This window comes from Rhipicephalus microplus, chromosome 2 (genome assembly GCF_043290135.1).
Source record: "Rhipicephalus microplus isolate Deutch F79 chromosome 2, USDA_Rmic, whole genome shotgun sequence".
NCBI lineage: Eukaryota > Metazoa > Arthropoda > Arachnida > Ixodida > Ixodidae > Rhipicephalus > Rhipicephalus microplus.
In genome coordinates this window covers 212,263,537-212,286,997 of record NC_134701.1, presented here as the reverse complement: position 1 = coordinate 212,286,997, position 23,461 = coordinate 212,263,537, and the positions used below count along the sequence as shown (strand labels likewise).

Genomic DNA, 23,461 nt, shown 5'->3' with positions numbered 1-23,461 from the left:
TAAGTTTGCCTGCCGCACATAGGGGATATTCTTCTTCGCAATTCTTCTTCTGCATTCTTCGCAAATCTATCCGCATCAGCTAGGTTCAGGTTGTAAGGTTTCTAAGAGCACAAGCAGCAATGTTTGATTCATGCATTTCTTGAGAGCACTGCCTGCGTAATTGTCAGTGTTCAATAATATCACTGCAAGCCATATGAAACTGTTTCAGAATTTCCTGTTCACAGCCAAGAAATATGACTGTCACATAAAGTGTTTTCTCACATCACCTGTTGTAACGTAACATGCTATTCAGGCGGAAACGGTCTCTAGTTTTCTTTTTACTTTTATGTTGCATCTCTGTTTTCATGCCAATAATTGGTTTAGTAAATGCCCAAACAAACAGTAATACTCTCTCAAATCTGGCTCCTGTTGTAAAGCCTAATAGCAGACATTCCCCTCATATTAACAAACATTTGCCTCAAATTGTCACAAAGTTTGTAGGCTTCGTAAGTAACAACCTTCATTCGATTGCCTTACGACATCATCCAGCAAGAACTAAGAAAGGGAAGCCTGTGCACAGCAGGGTCTCTTTGTGAAGCATGTGCTATCAGAGCTCTAGTCGCGGGAATGACTGGACATTTTCAATTGGCCATTGGAAGGAGCCTCACAAAATACTTTCTCAGAAAGCTTCAAAGCCTTTGACTTGCCATGAAATGATTGCTCTTTAATATTTTGTTTGGTCTACAGAGTGCCAGAATCCAGCAGAAAGGAGGAAGATGGTCAAAAACCTGTTGAACGAGCTCCCCACAGTGAACTACTTACTCCTGAAAAAGTTGATCAGCCACCTCAAGAGGTCAGTAGAAGTTTTACTGTTCAGACGTCACAAAAGACAAGCGTCCAGTTCCTACTTGGATCGGTCTCGTAAACTTGGGAATGTGTCCACTAAGCTCAGGCGGGTCTCGAATGTTTACCTTCAGGTGTGCAATTACTTCAACAAGATTTTAATGCAATAACGTTAAAGAGCTCATTTCGCAGAAATTCAGGTGTCGACGTTGTTGGTTGTGAGCAAAAAATCATCATTTTTTGTGTCACCGAAAAATCGAGAATGATGCAAATGAAATAAATAAGAAACCCTGCAGCAGAGTGAAGACCGAACCAGGGTTGTTAGGACCCGAGTGGCGATCAAATCCGGGTCGTTTGCATGGCAAGCGGCTGTTCTACCACATGGCCACACCTCTGCTTGTGAAAACAGTGAAAAGAACTTCCTCTACTTGTAAATGCAGTGAAAGTAACTTTTATGCTTCACAAACACACGTGTCCTGTATAAATGCTTCACAATGCAACATGAAAATTGCAGTAATAATGCGTGGTCAAGTGTTCATTGCGAACAGGCATCAGAATATGTAAATATCATAATGGCTCCGTGGTTGAAAGTGGGTACGCCACTACAAAAGGCACACACGCTACTGCACCTATTCCCTTACAGCCACATATTGGGTGCATAGCAAATTCGAAAAGGTTTCATGCACTAAGTGTTTAAAGTACGCACTACGAACAGGATGTCGCTATCGCGTTCAACTTCTGAAGACAAAGCTTTGGGGTCCTCCCCCCCCCCTTTTTTTTTGCTTGGTTAACATTGAGCATGTTGATGCCTACCGGCAATGGCATTTCTGTCACTGTGCCAAGGTTGCTGTCTTCACGGATAACCATGAATGCATTAACCTATAGATACAAATGCATTGAGTACTAGCCGAAAAAGATCCTGTTAAGGTGGCTGAATTTTGTCCTCATAAACTCTAAGCCATTTTTTGCATCTCCACAGAAGCATATAGTGTACAGTTACTGCTCAAAATGAAGCATGTCGTTCTCTGGGAGTTTAAAATTTGCCCTGTTCTTTGAGTGGCCTGACACTGATGACTTTTGCGTGTCGAAGACAGCCGTTAGCCATGTTGAGATGTTGTCAGCCATCTGTACCAGGTTTCAAATGGCAGTGGTCGCATTGAGTAGAAGTCATTAACAAAACTAAAAAAGAAAACAGAAGACAGTGCAAAGCCACAGATCAAGGATAATGGAAAGAGCAGGCCAAGTGAGAACACCAAGGCAGAATTTTGAGTTGCGCAGTACGAGATATGAAAGCAGAGAAGAATATTTGACATGACATGTCTGCAGATAGGAGTATCACTTGTGCTGTATAAGCAAATCAAATAGTCTGTAAAACTATATCACCCACTATGGCAGTAAAGTTTTTTAAGGGCACTGTTGTCATCTGTAAAGCTTTTAAGTAAAGTTAAGCACAGGACCTAGTACACATATGTGTAATTCATTGCTACAGTAAAAGCTTGTGAATTCGACACCCGTGTATTTGGAAAGTTGCATTAATCTGCACATGTTATCTGCTCCCAGCTAGTGCTGTAGAACCTGGTTGATACTTTTTCGCCTAATACAATTTCCCAGCTCCTATGCTCAAAATCACAAAAACTGAAAATGCCCCCATAGAGCTATATGTTAATATGCCCCGCTTAATACATTCCCAGAAAATATGTTTGGCATTGCAGTGAACTCCGGTCATTTGATACGTTTCGCGGGCAAAACTCATTCAGGTGTGCAATAAAATCGCTCTCGCATGCTTGTGAAATGCCGAGTGACAGACTGTCGCTCTGAGAAGATGGCAGTTTTTTTGCTGCGCTCAAATGTCATCCTCCCATCCCCCGCGTCTTCTCTAAATCATGCTCAATCCTCCCCTTCGTGCTTTCTTCGAATGGCCTGGTCGCCCTGTTACACTGTCGCAGCTGGTGAACCACACACAGACTCACCTGAGCCGTTTGAGCTGTCAGTCGTCAAACGGTTTTCAAAAAATGCCTTTTTATTTTCTTTAGCACAGTGGTTTTATTTCTCAGCTGGCACTTTGGCATGATTTCACTCAGCACTGCAAAGCCTTCACCCGTAGCACGGTACGTGAAAATTCGATCGTCCCACACTACAACAGCCGAGATAACACTGGGGAGCTAACAATGTGGCACGAAGAATGGATTCACTGTCGATCACCTCCACTTAGTTCGTCACGCTTTGGCACTAGACGCACATGCTGTCTCCACTACACAACGCACCATGAAGTGGTAGCAGCGTCTTAAATCACTATAGATTTCTCACTTTGGCTACATCTGCTTCCTCTCCTGACCCCGTTTCACGCACAGACGGCGTCTGCTACCATGTTCTTCCTTTAGAAGATTTACAAAGCCTCACACTTAAGTATGTTAGGCACGCATGTTTCAGCGGGAAAGATGCAAGCAAAGCGCTTATCTCCCCCCCAACTCTGGTAATCCCCCTGTCAATAGGGGAGGGGGGGGGGGGGGATGGGTGCCCTGCTGTGTTATTAGGGTGTCTACAGCTATGCAGGGTAGCCTTCACTGAAAACGAGTGCGACCCATTGACAAAGAGAGTCGAGGCCTCAGTGATTGCTGCTACTTCAAGGAGAAAAAAAAATTAAAGATATGTTAGTTGGGGCCTGTGCAAAGCTGTACATTGCTATGTTTCTCAGTAGTTCACAATTTGAGACAGTTGCATCGCCAGGGTTTCGGGAAAGTGCAAGCCCTTGTCTATTAATGAAAAGCTGAATATCCTTCGGCGGCAGCTTGCATCGGAGAATATGGAGCGCAGCGAAGACGACCCTGTGGCATGCGCGTCTGACATCGACGATGACATCGATGAGGAATTCCTCTCCACTGGTGCTGATGCACCCTCTGCCGAGTTCGTCTCGATAGACAACAACGTCCTGACTTGCGAGCCGCAAAGTGTCGCCGAAATTCTCGTGGAGGTGATGGGGGGCGACGCAGCAAAGGAGGGGGGGGGGGGGGGGGGTGGACGAGGCACCAAAAGGGCTAGCTTAACCGAAGCCCTTGCTGGACTGGAATCTCTACAAAGCATCTTTCGAATGAAAAACAATGAAAAGGTGGACAAGGGTCTACAGTGTGTGTAGAAAGAATGTTTCTTGTCCAAGGGTGAGAGGCAGCAGCAGAAAATTACTGGTTTTTAAAAATAAATGTTTTTTTAGCCCTTACACCTCAATATAAAATTCTCAGCCTCAATTTTTGCTGGATTCAGATCGTATGTTTTCCTGCATTGTACATTTATTTTTTGTATTTTTTAAACGCTCAATGAGGTTCTAACTGTATGTATTGTTCAATGGCATCAAACTCTCATTAATTCGGACATATTCGGCCAAAACCTGACTAATGCGGACAATTCTCAAAGCGTGCCAAGCGCAAATCACCACAACTGTGCGACGTAAAGTAGCAAAACGGCATTTGCAGACAACCAAACCAAGGTCGCACGTCTGCGTTGCCATCACCAGCAATGCAAACTGTATGGTAATGATATTTGGCTAATACAGGGAGGTCTTGATCTTCCATCACGCTGTGAACTGTCACGAGTGGTGACAATGACGCCTTTTACACTGCTCCTATGTAAATTAAGCATGGGATTTACATAGTATTCATCGATAAAATGAAAGTGCATTCACGTAATAAACATCTGTTTATTGTTTTATAGATACTTCTTGATAATTCAAAATTCGGTGAATTTGGACATTTTTTTTTTCAGTTTTGTGAAATATGAATTCTGATTTACTGTATTGAATTGTCATGAAAGTAGATACTGGTACATTACCTGCTTTTAGAGTCTTGTAGTATATTTACATTTTGGTTAGTGCATAGTTATCCCGGTCATTACTGGCTGGTGTGTATTAAAGAAAATTTACTCCAGTGCATAGCTTTTTGAAATGACGGTATTCAACTTTTCGCTCGGGTTCAAGATCGCAATAGCAGCAACTCATGTTACTTCCCAAGAAACTTCTGGTCACTTCAGTTATTACTCTAAAGGCACCACTGCATGCACGCGATTTTCGAGAGACTACAACAAGCTTGCTTCATCGCGACTACGACAAGCTTGCTCCATCGCGACAGCTGCAACCACATGTCGGCGACAAAGTGTCATTGTTGCTAGATTCAAAACTATCACATGCATGCCCGTAAATTGTAAGAAGTTTAAAAGTAGGTCGATGACAACATGCTAAGTTTATTACTGTCTCGTAGGGTAGCAAACTGGACTTAGTCTAGTTAATCCTCTACCTTTCTAATATTTTTTCTTCTCTCTCTCTCTATTACAGTCGAACCTCGATATATCGAACGGTGCGGCAATCGCGAAATAGTTCGATATATCCAGAATTCGATATAAAAAATCACGAAAAAAATTAGTCAACAGCTTGCTGAAAACGACCAATGAACCGTTCAAGCGTGGTGCAGTAAATACTCACTTGAAGATTCAAACACAGTATTTATTGTGTTGGTTTAAAATATTGAAAAAGAGTAGCCTGCTTTTTGTTGGGCATGGCGTGTTTGACGACTGCGTCCTCAATATAGTCCAGGCAATCCATAAGTGGTAGGCCGGTGCCTTCAATCACGCCGCAGTGGCGGCGCACAAGGGCCAAGGAAGTTACGACCTCAGCTGATGTCGGGAGCGGGGCACCATCAGCGCTTGCGGGATCCACCTTGGAAGAGTCTTCATTTGGCTGCTCAGCAGTAGCTTCGGCGACAATCTCCACATCCGTGAGCTCTGCCGTTGTGAGCTCCGTCGTTCGGAGTTAGGCCTGTCGCGCACCACAGCGCGCGACAGGCCCAACTCCGAATGCACTAACACTGCGAGCACAACGACCGATGCCTGCCGATGCTACGCGAGAGGAGCTTGCAACAAGTGCGCAGTGTGCCGTTAACACCATAGAGACTGCAACGACTGCAAGCTGCAAGGCTGCGGCGTGAGTCCGGGTGTAAAGCGCGCACATGGCGCGCCCATGCCGGCTCGCCTGACTGCTTTTTCTTTCCCGGCGGTGTTGGTCCGAGACAGTCGTCTGTGTCCTTTCTCTCCTATACTTTCCTCCTCAATCTTTACCTCCCCCATCCCCCGCGCGAAGCCGTGTCGGTGCCTTCGTATTGAAAGAAAATAACAGCTCCACGCTTTTCTCTTCACTTTCCTCATTCAAGAACCTCTACCGCAAGCCTGCGGCGCACGTACGCCGCTAGGTTAAAGTGGCGCTCTTGGCGCCATCGATGTGTGGAGCATTCGTAAACGCCCGCCGCTCTACCGCTACTTTCGAGAGTTGCGGGAAAGCTCGCCGCCTGTCAATGGAGCGCGGGCGGTTTGGGGTGGCTAAGTTCGATATATCCATTATATGTCAAACTTCGAAATAAAAAATCATTAATGCATGCGATTTCCCGCGTGATATAGGAACCGTTCGATATAGGCAATAATTCGATATATCCGTGTTTGATATATTGAGGTTTGACTGTACTGTGTTGTGTGGCATAAGGAAGCCACAAAAATGCTTCGCTACCTGTTCTTTTTTTCTCACAAGTGTGCCCAGATGCGCACGCTACGACGGCTATGATGCACTTCGCATGAGGATTTCACTTTGCAGCAAGCTATCATAATTGTCACAAGCTAGCATGGAAACATCAAAACAAACCATGGATAACAAATTTACGTCAAAAGACAACCGCTGTCTCACTTTTCACGTGAGATGCAAATGCAAAAAAAGGTGGTCGATACTGTGCATTCCTTAAAGTATGTGCTGATACCAAGCATCGAGAGCAAATCAAAACCACAGCGAGGATGAGGGGTGTAGTCATGTTGCCTGAAATTGTCACGCTGGCTTCTGGGGCGACAACAATCTTTTCTATTTTTTTCAGAAGTTTTCGACGCGACAAGTGATGGCGAAGGATGAGCCTCCGTGACATCAAATTCTGTTGTTGAAAATCGAGTGCATGCACTTAAACCTTAACACAAGCAGAAAGTTTTTTAAGTTGTGCTAAAGTAAATAAAGATGTTTCCCGCTTTCACGTAAAAGAAAGACATTTGAAGTTGAGAACCAACTCGTATAACGTTGTGTGTACTAGAAGAAAACATAATTGAAATAATTGGCCAGTCACAGGCAGACAAGTGCTGAAAATGAGTGGGCTACACGCTAAGGCTCTCATTTTCCGCCAATGCTATTAGGCTACGGCGGCGCACATAACCAGAAGCCATTGTAAACGGACCAGAAGTGTATAACCAGAAGCATCTTTGTTAACAGTGAAATCGATATATGTCTGCTTAGGTCCCATAGCTGTGTGAGTTTCTAGCATGTATTTTTGTTTGCTGCCGCTTTTTGTAGACTGATTTTTAGGTTATAACCAGCATATTGTTTTATAAGAATCAAGTTGGCATGATATTTTGCATATGACAATTTCAGTAGACATTACTGTGGATTTACTTGCAAAATTTGCATTTACCATTTCTTTGAATCCTAGTGTAAAAAAAGTGCGGAAATTATGTATGTGGGTACATACGTTAGCATGTCGTGCCAGTCACATCTATCATTATTCTTGCTGCATTTAAACGTGTACCTTGAATCAACTTTTTGGCTTCATTTACATGTACATTATAGGTGAATCATTAGCTAGTGCTGAGCAGTGCTTATCATAAACTGAGAATACTGTGGTAATTTGCCACATTTCTTCTGGAAAACTTCTTTTTTCTAGCAAATTTGGCAGTGAGATTGTATGAAGTTAAACTACTTTCTTAACTCATTCCAGCATCAGCGATCACAGTGACAAAAATTTCATGCCAGTACTCAACCTGGCCCCAGTGTTTGGGCCATCAGTGCTTTACAAGATAGTTGAAGACGTTGAAAACGAGACACCAGCCAACTCTAGCTTTGAGGAGAACAATGCTTCTATGGACGTTGTTGCCGACCTAATTTCCGGCTACACCTGGTTCTTTGAGGTACAGTTATACTCCTTTAATATTTTAACCCTTTGCTATATACAGGCTAGAATATGTGTGATTGAGGTTCAACAAAGCTTCTCTCTGCCAGTCACGGGAGCATGCATCAATTCATCAGGTTGAATTCTAGTTCACGCAGTTTGAAAAAACTGTTGCCATTCTGGCTTTCTTTTTATTGTGGCTCTTATGTGCAAGCATAGGCATATCGCATGTATGCTTGAATAAGCATGTTTTTGACACATATCCGGATCGGGTGCATGAGCCCTGTCAACAAATCATGCAGCAGATATTTACTTTTTGTTCATTCCTGTGGTGTCTTATTACAGTTGGCACTCTACATGTTCTGGTCTTTGTAGCTCTTCTCTTCTTCCTATTATTACATCCTACTCCCCACCCTAAAGGCGCTGAGCCGTGTCGCCACAACGAAGGGCAGAAAATAGCATCCGTCTTACTTCTTCCTCTTTCATTGACCTTTCTCCCTCTCCCCCTCTGTGGTATGTACTATACCAGATAAAACACAAGAGGCACAGTATCACAGTATAAATTTGGGAAGATACATATATAACATCTCTACCTGCCCTAATTGCATGAATTTTAAGTAGTGTGGTAGTTAGGGCTTTTTCTACAATTTCGTCAATGTTTTGTGATAGATAAAATTCATTTGCACAAAAGCAGTTTTTATTCATCTGCATACAATCATTGGATCTGTAAGGTTTCCGAGTGGTGTTAGTTAACTGCAATTTTTGGTCCTTCTTGTAGTGAGTAATTCACGCATGCGTATGGGTAAACGATCAGAGGATACTGAGTGGTCATTCAACGAGGCATATGACACTGTGCTTCATACTTAAATCTGACTGTCTTGTGTATGTTGAAGTCATCTTTACTTTCTAGGTGGATCCTGCCGAGATGGAGAAAGAGAAACGAATTCAGGCAGCCATGGATCTTCTTAGAGAAGCTAAAATCGCTCAGGTATGTTAATGTTGTTCTTTTCTCATTTATCTCTCTCTTATATTGAGTCATAATTTTTCGAACAACTTTCAAGCAACTTGTTATTCTTTCTTTCTTACTCAGAGACCAGCGGGCGACATTCTAGTCGGTGTGTACGTCTACAGCAAAGACTGGGGTCATTGCATCAATGTCAAGGTGAGTGTGCGCGTGTTGTGCTTATGCTATAACTATAGTATTTAGCACCCGAGAGAGAACGCACCAGTGCTAATTATGTTTATCTTTCACTCACTATCTTTCAGCTCTCTCCAGCCATGACAGCAGGTGCATTGTGCAAACACACCATGCAGCAGTTGAATATAAAGGAGCCCATTAATAAAATGGCTGTTTTTGAAGTTGTCTGTGATCAAGATCTGGGTTAGTAGACAAGTTTAATCCACTCTTGAATAGCAACACCACAAAATATCTCCTGGTTTCTGTTGCTAACATACACCCACTCTGGTAGTGTAGTATTTTTCATTTTGCTTTGCCTGTCTTAGTCTAGTTCAGCCACCATTTTCATGCTGGGCGTGTTAATGGGGCTACTGTTCCTTGTGTTATAAAACACACCACATTGTCTTGGCGGTAGATCGTGGGTTCCATTCCTAGCTATGGGAATTGAATTTCGCTGGTACTGGTTTGCAAAAATGCTTGTGTACCTAGCAATGGAACACAGGGCTTTTGTGCCACTGCCTGGTAATTCTTTTTAGTTTTGTTTCACTTAACCATCTGACACAAGTACGAAGCAACCTGTAACTGTAAGCAACCTGCACATTTGGTTGCAAACAACCTGCACATTTTCATAAGCCCTTAATGCTTACATAACATAAAACCTTCCACTGTGTGATTTATCGAGCCCATGTGTTGTTTTGAGGCAATAAATTCACAAAAAACTGTATGTGTTGAGACCACTAATGTATACATTATGAGCACTAATTTGTTGTAATACCAGGTCACTTATTTTGCCACACAGCACTGTTTGTGTGAAAAAGTAATGATTAAAATGCCCGCAATACAATACCTACATTGCCCTCGCAGAGTCTTTCCACGATTATGAATATTTCCCTCATTCATAGTATTGCTTGGTTTTTCCAGAACGACCTTTGCATCATAGCGAGCCCGTCCTTTCAGTCGTCGTTCGCTGGGCCAACTGGGATGCATCGTTCGCAAAGTCCAATTACCTTTGCATCAAGAACAACTATGTCTATGACGAAATAGCACCCCTCGTATCGGTAAGCACTGCACACTATCCGCTGTGTGTAATTACATTTTATAAGGTGGTCTTGCTTTAACGGCAGTGCTGGCTTCATTGCGTTTCAGAATCGTCAGCCACTGTCTGTGTTCAGCGAGCTTCGCTATGCCGAGGCCCGTCAGAAGAGCTTCAAGAAATCTGTGCTTGAGTTTACAGGTGGCAAGATAACGCAGTACAAAGATTCAAAGGTTGGTGCTCCGCTATCTTTATGGTGCTTGTGTGGGCAGTTTCTGCAGATTGTGGCCCCCACTGTGTGTTTGCATTGGCCCCTCTGATAAGCTGCTCTGTTTGCTCTGATAAGCAGGGGCCTGTTTGTTGCTAATGGTCTATGCACATTAATGATGCTTGTGCAAGATGATAAAAATGCATTGTATGTGTGATCGGCCTCGGCATGCTTTGGGCCAATTCTCCCATATGCTATGCATATGACTGGTGGCTTATGTTCTACTGAAGCAAGCAGCCTCGCCTCTCATAACTGCCTGCAGTAACTGCAAATTAGGTACAGTAAAAGCTTGCTAATTCAAACTCGAAGGGCACCGTGAAACTGCCCGAATTGAGCAGAGCTTGAATTGGCAGGCGGGCGCTAGAATGAATGGACATAGCCCCACACTACGCGGGCAGAACCCAAAGAAGCCAACTCTAGACTCGCTATCACGAATTAGGCGATACTACACATTTGTGGCTGGTGATTTCGTAAATTAGATTCATGAAGCTGTAACTTCAAACAAAATTAATTGATCAGTGAGTTATATGCCAAAATTATGTGGCAACATGCATTCATGTGAGAAGTGAGCCTTAATGTCGAAATATTGTGGAAAAACTATTTAGTTTATTCTCCAAAAACATTATTTACGTCAGTTAACACAATAAAAAATTATCAGTAATTTGCGTTTGCATGTATTTCTCCTGTTGCGACTCTGTGAGCATCGTTTGTTGATTGCCCATGGAATTCAGTGCAGTGTCTGACATCTCATCTGCTCAGAAATGCTGCTGTTTTATTGTTTTGCATCTCTAACAAATTAGTTTTGATTCGGTTTTGTAACGCATTGTCGGAGGAGCGTTGAAAGCTAGGAATTTTGCTGTTCAAATTAACCATTGTGGGTACCTAGACGTTCAAGTTATCGGCAGTTTTCCTCCATAATAGACAGAGCAGTGCTGGGACCATAGCTTCGGTTCGAGTTAGCCAAGTCCAAATTAACAAGCTTTTGCTGTATATATTTTTTTACTGTGCTTTGTATCAACATACGGTGAAAGTTTGATGTAAATTACAGACTTATCAAGTAGTTACATGTTATTTACGAATTGATTTCCCAGCTGTCAGCATTGACAAACATATGAAAGAAGGTACTGACTAAATGAGCGGTCTTACCGCTATTGGGATTACCTCTGGAAATGTATAATGCATAACATAAGTGTTCGCTTACATAGCTCTTGAAAAAAGTATTTCACTCAGATTGTAGTGTAGCTATGTGCAATACTAATGTGGAATATGGAACAACTGGCTCTAATATAATTGCTTTTGTACTTGACTTTGTACTTGACTTTGTACTTGACTTGCCTCCCTGTTAATCTTTCAGGTAACAAAACTCCGGTTAAACGAAACACATTTTCCTGGTCCCCTAAGATTTTGTTTTACATGAGTCTGCTGTACTTATCATATTGTAGTTTGTCAGTTTATCACTTTTTATTGCATAATAACAAGTAAGAGTAACTTGTTTTCATTAAAATAGATTAGCCATTGCTGCTGCTCTGTCTTGAGAAATTTTTGCAGGTACCGCAACATTATATATTGCAATACTTTTATGAGATCACTTAAGTAGAGAGCCTCTTAACAGGAGACTCGGCTTTCCACTTTAGTGTTGGTAATCAAAACAGCTCACTGTAAAAGAAACTGTTTGTTACTAAAGAAGCTTTACACTCAAAGAATATTATGGAGACCCAGTGTAGCTTGTGCTACAGCTTTTGCAAATGCAACATGAATAAAAGTAGTGTGTTTCTGTTGCCCGCTGTGGTAGATTAAGGGCTAAATAGTTGAGCTTATAAACTCAAGAGTGTGGGTTCGACTCGCACGTGCAGCAGCCTCATTTCTAGGGTGTTGCGATGGCATTTAATTCTGATGCTAAGAACCCATTCTCGTCTGTTTTCTCCATGTTTGTGTATTCAGTTTTTTTTGCCAAATATAGTTGTAAGGGATACTTAGTGTAAAGTGCAAGATAAAGGACCCTATCTAGTCAAAATTATTCCACAGTCCCACACTCCACCATGCCTTATAATCAAGCCATGGTTTCTGCGAGTAAAATCCTGGAATGTAATATTTGAGAGAATGCTACAACTAAACACTCTCTTCGTGGTGGTAGAAAATGGAAGTACCAATGCTGTGGATGTTTTGCACTGTGTTCCTGATTGTCAATGCATGTGCTTGCAGGCTAGTCAGCTTCTGAACCAGTGGAACATTGAGGATGTCCTCTGGTTTATGGGGTGTGAATCACGGCGGAGCCCACCTTCCAAGTTGGTTTGCATTTTTGTACTCTGTGTAGCGATTTTCCTGTCATTTTGCTACACTGTCATGCTGAGAAAGTTCGGATATTTTTACATTTGATAACAGTGTTTCTAAGCTGAGCACTTCTTTTTATCTCAGTCAACTTAGCCAGTTTGTGGAAAATTTCTTATGGCTAATTTTTACTTGACACTTATCGACGTAGGTGATTACTGGGTGTTGTATTAGGTATCATCATTATCGTGGTCTCTTTTTGAAGGATTGGTTGCTAGCACTGCTGCCGCCGGCACCTGAAATTGAGGGCCTCAGCCCAAGCCCAACATTTCCTGTGCACTCACCATTGACATTTTGTATGTCTGAATTATGAACAAAGTACAATCTTGTAGGGATCTTCCAGTCTATATACTTTAGCTTACCATTGTACAAAGCTAGTTTCATAACAACCTATAATGCGAAATACTAGCTCCTGTGCTTGCATATGCCCAACAAAAGTTGAATGCTAAAGAACTGTGGTATTGATACCTTCTACAGTAGACTGATGTTGCATTCCTAAAAGCGCATACCGTATTGAACATGCATATAATAAATTACCATGTTGCAATCTCATTTGTTCTTTTAGCATACCGGGGGGGGGGGGGAAAGTTATGCTCCTTTCAGTATGTTCCAGCACCAAATCTTGTCAGAGATTTGGTGCTGGAACTTCTCAAAGTGCAATTACTTGTTCAGTCTCTTATTTATGTAACTTTAATTTTTGTAGGTGGAATTTTACATTTGTGATGCGTCAGGGAGACATAAAGAGGCAAGTAATAAATTTATCTGATTTTACTTGATACTTTGTCCCTCTTATTTTTCTCTGTACTAGCACAGTCATGCTACAGTGCCATTGTGTTCAATTTTATTAAGCTTTGGTCATCTTATTGAAGGGCTAAGGGTCCTGCATGAAATTTCGGAACCTGTAGTTTTTTGCAGTGTTCTAGGGAATATTTCCGAGGTTGAAAGAAAAGTTTGCGCCATTAGACTAAGATTTTCCCGGGGCATTTTCTTCTGTGGTTCAGTGCCATTTTCAGACTTTCGAAGTGCTCCTGTCTTCTCAAAATTCAAGTGTACACTCTATGGAAACATAGGTACAGAGTCCACTCCTGTACTTTGTACCGCTACCTTCAACCTCTCTTAAGTGCTCTAAAGCTTATACAAAAAAAAAATAATTATAAAACGCATGTTTCATAAAAAGAAACAAAACACCACTGTTGCTCATTGTATCTGTCGGCAAAGCTTTTGATCTGCAAAACTCATCTCTAGTAGACTTATCAAGGCATATCAACCTGATTAACGATTCACTTAAGCATAAATTCTTATCTTGAACCTTGTGGATTGTACGGTAGCTGTGCTACAAGGTTAAAGCAGATGCTGCACTTCTCTACAGCAATTTTTCTGCGGTCTTTCTCAAGTGGATGCTAAAATAAACCAAAAAAATTATTGCATCTGTATGAGCAAGTCATGCTTCTACTACAGTCGAATCCTGCTTCAACGAAATTTTTGCTGCAATGAAAGACTCTCAGTTCCTCGTCCGCAGTCCACAGGAGTCAATGCATAAATATTCTCACCACAACAAACACTTTTTCTTCTGTCAATTTTCAACTAAATTTGATTATGCAATTCCAGGTCGTGCAGTAACCACAATGTTGAAAATTTTGATGCACTTTCCTCCTTCGCGATCTACGAAGTCTAAAGTGTGCCTTGGCACCACCAGATATCGCCGCTGTTTACTAAGCATGGGGGCCGCCGTTGTTCGATAACGATGGCAACGGGACTGCCCAGCTTTTGCTGTTGGCTTGCTTTTGAGCCACAGACAATCTAAAGCTGAAGCTCAGTCGCTCAGTTCATAGAGTTTTCTACACACTGGTGCTGGGTGCAATCACAGCACGATGCCTTTTCCGACGCCAATGCTTTTGGTTCTTTTCGTGCTAGGCCAATGTGGTCACTGGTCAGAAGAGCTGTTCGTCCAAATTATCCCCAAAATCGGCCATCCGCGACTAGTGGATGATAAGTATAGCATAGAATTATGCATAAGTCACCGCTCCCCTCCTCTCGGCGTTGTAGGATACACTTTGATGGCGTACAGCTGCTAGTGTTACCGTGTTAGAGCAACTGCTAGCTCTGTTCATGAAAGCTGTTGTGGCCATTGTTTCAGCGTGCTTTTCAACGTGGCGTCACAGTGAGTGTGTGAGAATAGAGTCATGGCACTGGTGGAAAAGAAGAGGAAGCAGCTGACACTTTCTTAATTTAGAAAATGAAAGTTCCTTTGTTATGCTAACTTAGGTCACATATGTTTTTCTCGATTTAGCAACAACAAAATTTTTCCCATGCCCCGTAAATTTTGTTGTAGCGAGGTTGGACTGTATCTGCCTAACACAACACACTTGCCACGAAAAAAAACTTAGTCAGCCAGAAATCATCAAAAGGATTACTTCAACTAGCAACACTTAACCTTGGCATACATTACGGCAGTGTCCATTATGGCCAATTCAATTCTTTATCTGTTCATATCACTTCCATAGCATTCTGAATGATCCAAATGTGTCATGACACATCTAAGTCTTCAAAACTGTGCTGGTTTCTGTGTCCCTATCATCTCTGTTTTTGTGTGTGTGCACTAAAGCTTCAGTATGTGTCATGACAGTCTCATCGAGCTAATGTAGCATAAATAAAAAAGTATCTTGAAGTCTGTCATGTCACGCTGACACACTGGCAATGAGATTTCAGCATGAAATTCAGAAAATGGAACTTGAATGGGAACAGTATTTTCAGTGAATGATTTATCAATTTTGAAGCGATTTAATGTTCAGCATACTTTTGCAAATGCAGAATTTAAGAAAGTTGCTGAACCAGCTCCTCATACTACAATATGCCCATTCCGGACGTACTTGTGTCTGTTGGGATTTAAGAACCGTTTGCAGAAACAGATGTGCCCATTCTTTCTCTCGATTTTCTTGTAGGACCAGGGACCGTCCATTTTTTGGCAACTGTGTGAGCCTAGCCACTCAAGAAGAATTTGAAAAGTGGCTCGCAGCAATGCTAAACGCCGAGTTCCCAAAAGGTATTTTCCCCCCTGCTCCGGAGCCTATTCCTGACCTGCTTTCCTGATCGGCTCTGAGGGAGAAGCGAGTTCACTTCAATCTTTTTCTCGGCATCTGGCTCCTTTTCTAAGTCCTAGCCCATGCATGTGTGTTGAATCTCTTTGCTTTTATCGGTTGTTACTGGTTCTGCTGCTGTGGGCAGCAAAAGTTTGCGGGATGATAGAATACCAGTCAAACCACATTGTTGAGAGTCTTGTAACTGGAGGCTGAATTACATGTTTTGGCTGCCATCACTTTCATGCAGTTGCATTTGCAGCTTCCCTACAAGGTGCTCTGCTGAGGCTTTGAAGACTGCAGAGCCACATTTTGAGCAAAAGGCCATTTTTAAATTTATTCCTCTTTATACAATAATGGACTTGCCACTGCAATGTGACCAAGTTATATATCCATCGTGGCTCGCGTGTTCATGCATCCACCTTAGTATCATGCACCTTGCATCTGTTCCAGACGCTAGAAAATGTTTCTTAAAAGCAGTGAGCAAAAATATCGCCAAGGAAGAGATGGGAATGTTTAACTGCTAAGTAAGATTCACCGTGAAAAGTTTTGTGTGCAGTATGGTGAGCTGGTAACTGGGCAGCCCGTAAACTTCTGCAGTGCCTTGTGCACATCTTTTTCTCCAGATGCCACTGTTGCTGTTGTGGTGTGCTGGTTGTTAATTGTGTGTTTTTTTTATCCTATACTGCTGACATAGTAGTAATATGCGCACACTTGCAATGTCTGTAGTATGTAAGTGTGGTTGTTGTTTTGTATAGTTGCATCTCATCCACAGTTATATGTAGCTTCGTTAAGCATGTGAAGCTGTACTCGAGAAACTATTTTAAGTGTGGTTATGTTTTATACAACGAATTCATCTTACTCTCCTTTTCTTTTTTTTTGACATTTCTCAAGGCGAAGGCACGTTGATGATGCTGAGAGTTTCACAGGGTACTGCTTTGAGCTAAGGGTGGGGCAGAGAAGACATAAGAAAGGGTTGGCTGTCACTACTGTGTGAAAAGCCACTCATGGTTAGTGAAGCTTACGTTGTGGATTTCAATCAATCGTCAGTCTAGGCCTGCCATGTACGTCTTTTCTAGCTAACTCAAACCTCATTATAACAAAGTTGCATCCTACACAAAAATGAGTTTGTTATATTTGCTAATTCATTATAAAGTTATATTCCTAACACTACATCTATTGCAAGACTATTCTTTATGCACCTCATTGTGACTGATATTTCGTTATATCTGGATTCATTATATCAAGGTTTGAGTGCATATCTGACTTGCCGAAATGACAACTGTTTTTTGTTCCAGTAGTTTGAACTGTTCTCTATGATGTGTTCCGACTGGACCATATGGTGCTGCACGGTGCTTTAATCGTATTGCATTGATCAGCAATGTACCGTATAATGTGGAATATAGGTCGTCCCCCTTTACCTTCATCAGCAAAAAAAAAAAAAAAACTGCCGAAATGTTCACTGATTCGCTTTATTCAGTCCTCTGAAACTGTCGGAGCTCTCCTCCGAGGACGACTGCTTTTCACTAACCGCTTCCCACAACATGTTGCCCTAGGTGCCGTCGAGAGCATTGCTGATGCAGCTGTTTGATGCACCACTATTTCTTCAGGCAGAGACCTCCATGCCTCGGTGACCCTACCACATACTGTTGCGAGAGGTGGCCTGCGCAGCCAGCCTGTCGGGGTCCGCGGGTTGTTTCCAGCCATTTATTCAGTGTACCGCACACGCACATGGTCCTTAAAAGGCTTGTTAAGGACGACGTCAAGCAGTTGCAGTGTTGACATCATCCCTCCGGGAATGACGGCAAGATCAGTCTTCCCATCACGAAGTCTCTCTTTCACGGATGCCGTCAAATGCTCCCGAAATGCATCTAACACGAGCATGTTCCGGTGCTGCAGGAGTGCTCCGGACCGCCGATTCCACACTGTGCAGATCCACTTGCGCATTAAGGCCTCGTGTATGTGCCCCTTTTCGTGCACGCGGACGACATCCCGCAAGAAAGTCTCCTTCGGCGGCGTCTTCCGCTTAAAGATGATGAACGGGGGCAACTTTGTACCGTCAGCCATGCAGGAAAGCATAACAATGAAGCGCAAATGCTCGCTTTTGGTCGACAAACGCTTCACTTCTTTTGCTCCGCGTTCGCAGTCTGTTGTGGACAACAAAAGGGCGAACCACACTGGCATTTCATAGGCGTTGCCGATCTGGCCAACCATGTAGCCATGCTGCCGCCGGAGGCTTTTCACGTAGAGTTGAAACTCTATCAACTTGTCCTCGTACATCTCAGGCAGCTTCTGACAGATTGACGTGCACTGTCGAAAGGCAAATCCTTTGCATCGCATGAAGCGGCGGACCCAATAAATGGACCCCTTGAAATCTTCACTCGACAGACGGGCTTGACGGGCGAGTTGACGGCTTTTGTGCGAATGAGCTCTGCATTCACTGGCAGGGACTTAGCACGATACACGCGGACGAAATCCGCCACTTTGTATTCGAGTTCTGGGTGCATAACTCAGTGACCGCGAAATGACGTCTTAGGCGCGTTACATACCGACAGTTTGGATTTTTGCTTGGGCCAGTACCTGACTCTTTTCTCGGACCCTCCAAACTTCCGCTGTGCCGCCATGTCGTCATTCGCTTCTGAATTCAATAACTTTTCTCTTAAACGTGGCGGTGAACTGGGGCCGCGTTCCGGTACTCGTAGCTGGCTGCAGAGCGAGGTCGCCACTCGCTAGGAACACTGAATGAACAAGAAAAGAAAAACGGGGCCGGAAAAAAACGCATCAAGTGTCGGCCCATGGAGGAAATGTCGATGCTGATGCCTAAGAAGCATGCAACGTTCCCTGTTGCCAAGACGATCACTTGGTTTGTGCCAAGGGCGGGTACATAGGTCGAGGGGGGACTTTTTAGTGACGCAGCAAAATGGCGTAGGAAAAAACGCATCTGCGAGCATTTCTTATTAGCGCGAAATGAACTTATTCGTGCAAGATGTCGGTCGCGTGCGTCCTGATCTTCAATTTGGTCCTGGTGTATGGCTGGTTTTCGACGAGGTCGGTCCTCAGTTGATAGCATTATTGACTTAGTGACCTGTGTTCAGCGTCAGAAAGCTCAAAAGCGGCTGTCGGTAGCTCTGTTCTTAGACGTGAAGGGTGCCTATGACAACGTGACCCACGAGGCTGTTCTCAATGCTCTTGAAGCAGCTGAACTTGGAGGTCGTGTCTTTTGATGGGTAAGAAGCTACCTCACAAAGAGATCCATGTTCGTTTTAACTGAAGATGGGTCTACGAATAAGTATTTCACAAGTCGTGGGTTGCCACAAGGCGGTGTTTTGAGTCCAACACTTTTCAACCTGGTTCTTGTGGGGCTCACCGAAATGCTGCCACAGACGGCTTATATCTCTCTCTACGCTGGCGATATCTGCATTTGGGCGTCCGGCGTGACACGGCCTCAAGTGCGCGCAAGAATACAGAAAGCGGCAACAATGACATCGACATACCTTCGCCAGCAAGGTTTGACTATCGGCACAGAAAAATGCGCAGCGATGGCGTTTACACGCAAACCGATGTCTTTCTACTCATTGTGCATCGATGGCAGATCAATCCCGTATAAGAGCACTCATAGATTCTTAGGCGTCATCGTAGATCGTGACCTAACCTGGAGCCCGCATATCTCATAGCTGAAGAAAAAGCTCATTGGCATTGAGAATCTATTCAAGTTCGTCGCCGAAAAATCATGGGGCCCATTTGTGCACTCCATGTTGCAGCTTTACACAGCCCTCTTTCTCGGAACTCTCCGGTACAGCCTTCCTGTCCTGTCCAACACATGCAAGACTAACATCTGTGCACTGCAAAGCGTACAAGCCCAAGCACTTCGGACATGCCTTGGCCTTCCAAGATGCTCATCGACAGTGTCCACTATTGTTATTGCACAAGAACAACAGGTCACAACGCACATCATCGTCGAGATGCTGAGAGCGCATATTCGGCATTTATCACGGCTACCGTCACATCATTTAGCGTGTTTGACAGCTCGGAGGTCCCATTCTTCGTACTGCAGTATCGTGACAAAACATCAAAACGTACTACCGCCTGGCTTCAAACTTGCGATGCATCCAGCAACGGCGCCATGGAGTCTTCGTCAACCTGACGTGCGCTTATCAGTTCCTGGAATCTTTAAGAAGGCATGCATGTCAATGCTAGCCTTGAAGCAATTGACTTTGCGTCTGTTGGACGAAAGGTACTTTGACCGCATACATGTTTACACCGATGGCTCCACTAATTCACACAGCTCCACAGGAGCAGTGGTTGTTACATCTGAAAATGTGTTGCTTCAGTACAAGTTTTCTCACACCACGACGTCGACAGCAGCAGAGCTTGCAGCACTTCAAGGTGCAGTAAAGTACATTCTTCGCCAGCAACCAAATCAATGGGCCATCTTTTGCGACTCCAGGTCAGCCTTACAGTCACTATGGTTTGTTATGCAGCACGGGTTACATGAACAATCAGTATATCAGATAAGGCACGACTACCACGAAGCGCTCACAGAAGGTCACGATATTGTATTTCAGTGGTTGCCGAGTCATTGTGGAATCGTTGGCAATGACCGCGCGGATGAAGCTGCTCGATCGGCTCATGACCAAGACCAGCACACGCCCATACCACTCTTGAGAACGGGTCCTGCAAGGCTGCTACAATCACTTGCTCGCCGTATATCTCTCCTACAATGGAATACGCAGGGTTTCTCCAACACGCACCTGTATTCGATCGATCCAAACTTGCAACTTCGTTTGCCATCCGGGCTTCCACGATGCGCTGAAACTTTACTGTGTCGCATGAGGTTGGGCGTGGCATTTACGAATTCGTACTCTCGTCTCCTTGGAATGGCGAGCACTTCAGCATGCAACATCTGCGCCTGCGAGGAAACGCTTGAGCACATTCTATGTCATTGCCCAGCATACCAGACCGAAAGACGTATTATGGAAGCCAAGCTCTGTCAGCTGGATTCACGGCCGCTTACAGAAGAAAAGATCCTGGGACCTTGGCCGACGGCTTCCGATACGCGCAAAGCCACGAAAGCCCTCTTGTACCTTTTTAAGGACCACCAAACTTCACCACCGCTTGTGAAAGAACTGTGCGAGGCCGTGCTGTGTAGTCTCGAGCTGACTATTTATGCTTCTCTTTCTTACTCCTCTTCTTTTCTGTCTCTCCGTTCTATTATTCTCCTTTTCCCCCACCCCAAGTGTAGGGTAGCCAACCGAGCCAAGCTTGGTTAACCTCCCTGCCTTTCCTCTCTATTTATCTCTCTCTCTCTCTTTTAGTGAAATTTTTTTTTAATCTCGACCTATATTCCACGCTATACAGTAATCCACATCTGGAGGCCTGATGAGGATCAATATTGATTGTGGCAATATTGTTGTGCATGGCCTCAAATTAAGCACAGCCTTTGTCTTCAGTTCTGTGAGCTGAAGCTTCAGTGTTTTTAGATCTCCATTTACTTCTATATTGCATAGACACTCATGTTGCTCGATCTGTTGCACATTTAGAGCAATAATGTGCTTTGTACCAAAGTAGTATACACGTTCTGACCATAGGCTGTTTAGTGTGGCTTATTGAACTGTCTTTATCTTCCGCATTGTGCAGTTTTTAGCGTTGAAACTATTTCAGTTTCAGTAGTCTTTGGTGCTGCCATCTGAACGTTACTTCCAGCACCAGCATGGTTTCAAACATTGGGATCAGAAAAAGGAATCTAGCATTACTGGTGCATGTCCAGTAGAACTTTATACATTTCTTAGCGACATATTTGAGCTGCGAAATAGCACAATGACAGACAAAAAACACACAATGACAGGACTTTGTCGAGAGGGCTTTTTTTGCTGTGTTTGTATTATTTTGCCACTCAAATATGCCATTAAGCAAATGCCAACTAGGCCAACAAGCAGTTTTGTTAAAATTTTGTACAATCTGAGAGAAATGTATTACCTTGTATCTGTGGTACAATCATATTTGTGCAAATGCTGCAAGACAGTATCCTTTTGATACCTGACGTTCCATTCGAGAACTGTTTTTCAAGTCTGTTCCCATAGCCAAATGCTATTTTGCAATCGTGAAACTCCCATTTTTTGTTGCTTATCACGGTTACGTGGTAGAGGCAGGACCTTTACATATGTGAAAGAAAAATGGTCTTCACAAGTTCCCTATCATAAAAATTCTTTTTATTGGTGCAAACACGAAGGTTAAAATGTGAATGTCACGAATTCGGATGTTAGTGCTGCATCATAAATTTTTTAGACAACTTGTGGTATTCAAGCACTTTACGGGCACTTTCCATTTTCTGTGACGATGCAGCTGTGTGCACCAAGATTTGTGTCAATTTTTTGCAAATTATGACTGCAATAATTTGTTTAGATCACTTTCATAAATGTGCAAATGTGTCAGACTTCATGTCCGGGATAATTACATGAAGTAATGGCTGCCAAATAAGTTTTCAAAAGCACTAACGGCAATGCACTTATTCGTGTACTCGGAAATCGAAAACATTGTGTACACAAACATTATTACACATTATAGTTAAAATGAAAGGCACATATCAGCATTTATGTTAAATATTTCATTTGCTCGTTTGTATGGAACATTTCAAGTTTCACAGACTCAATCGCATAGTATCAAGAATGTTCCAAGACAAAGTCATCACAAGCGTCCGCATTGCAACACTCAATATACAGGGTTCTTGTTTTCTAAAGCAGGCTTTGAAAGTGAATTGCTCTCTTGAACATAAGCTTATTTAATGACTTTTATATGGCTGCAGCCAGTTCAGAGAACAGAAAATCGTGTAGATGAATTTTAAGTTCTGTGAATACGTAAATTAACTAATGCTAACTTTTAACTAACACTCGGTAATGACATGGTTGAACATGTCAATGTAAACGGGGCAGTGCCAATAACCTGAAGTTGATGGTGATGCCATGCGAACAAATATAAGGTATGTACAGCTATACATTTTACACTTTTTTATTTACGCACATCGCTGCCATTGTGCCCGTGCATGTTTTACAACTGACCAAATGTTGCATTTAATGTATAGTGAATTTTTCTGTTTGAAGGGCTTTGCAGCGGCAACTATGAAACACTTGTGCCATGGTGCGGTTGTCATGTTACTCTCTGTGGATCAAGTGCCTCATGTAAAGCTCATCTTTCCTTCTCTCCCTCTTTCAAAGTATTTTGTATTGTTTTATGGACCTGTTGTACTCGTTGGGTTAAATAAATGTTTGTTGCACCAGGCTTGGCTGTGTTTGTCTGCGTGTTGAAGACTGTGCAAAGTAAGATTCCATGGCTGATTATGATTGTTACTTAGGTGTTTGCGTGATAGACTCATTAACTTCTCTTTTATTCTTATCTTCAGTTACAGATCTGCAATTTCCGATTTTCTGGATGAACTGAAGATGTTCTCTGCACATGTCCCAGCTTTATGGTGGTTGTTAAATAAAAGAAGTAATTAACAACTTGCCAGTGTAAGATTTTATAGGCAGTTGTGCAGTCCACCATTTCGAGACTACTCTTGTCAAATAACTTGCTGCTGACACTCTATTCCAGATTACTAGTACTACAAAATTTCTAATAGACTATCAAATTAATCGCTGGTTTTGATTATGCTGGTTGCATAGTGAAACATCCCAATTAGTACCATAATTAGTTTCAAAATTACTCGATGGCCTAAGTTTCACTGCTTTCTTGGGGTTTGGAAGGCCTTGTCAGTTGGGTTTTGCCAGTGCGCATTTTTAAAGAAGGCTCTTTATGTACTGTGCCAAA

At 43.0% G+C, this 23,461-nt stretch overlaps 1 protein-coding gene across 3 annotated transcripts in view; it reads left to right on the top strand.

Moving 5' to 3' along the window:
* RhoGAP15B (RhoGAP_ARAP and RA_ARAPs domain-containing protein RhoGAP15B) overlaps positions 1 to 23,154 on the top strand; it is a 33,965-nt gene extending 10,811 nt beyond the window's left edge. For 2 of the 3 annotated variants that reach the window (XM_037421573.2, XM_075875723.1), the window contains exons 9-18: positions 727 to 832; positions 7,605 to 7,794; positions 8,686 to 8,763; positions 8,866 to 8,937; positions 9,042 to 9,156; positions 9,874 to 10,010; positions 10,099 to 10,218; positions 12,456 to 12,538; positions 13,285 to 13,326; positions 15,524 to 15,919. In XM_037421573.2, the coding sequence (XP_037277470.2) occupies positions 727 to 832; positions 7,605 to 7,794; positions 8,686 to 8,763; positions 8,866 to 8,937; positions 9,042 to 9,156; positions 9,874 to 10,010; positions 10,099 to 10,218; positions 12,456 to 12,538; positions 13,285 to 13,326; positions 15,524 to 15,671 (1,091 nt within the window). In that variant the 3' untranslated portion in view covers positions 15,672 to 15,919. Of the gene's footprint in view, positions 1 to 726; positions 833 to 7,604; positions 7,795 to 8,685; positions 8,764 to 8,865; positions 8,938 to 9,041; positions 9,157 to 9,873; positions 10,011 to 10,098; positions 10,219 to 12,455; positions 12,539 to 13,284; positions 13,327 to 15,523; positions 15,920 to 23,054 lie in introns of those variants that run through there. The other variant, XM_075875729.1, reaches the window with a different exon arrangement.
* Positions 23,155 to 23,461: the final 307 nt, after the last annotated feature.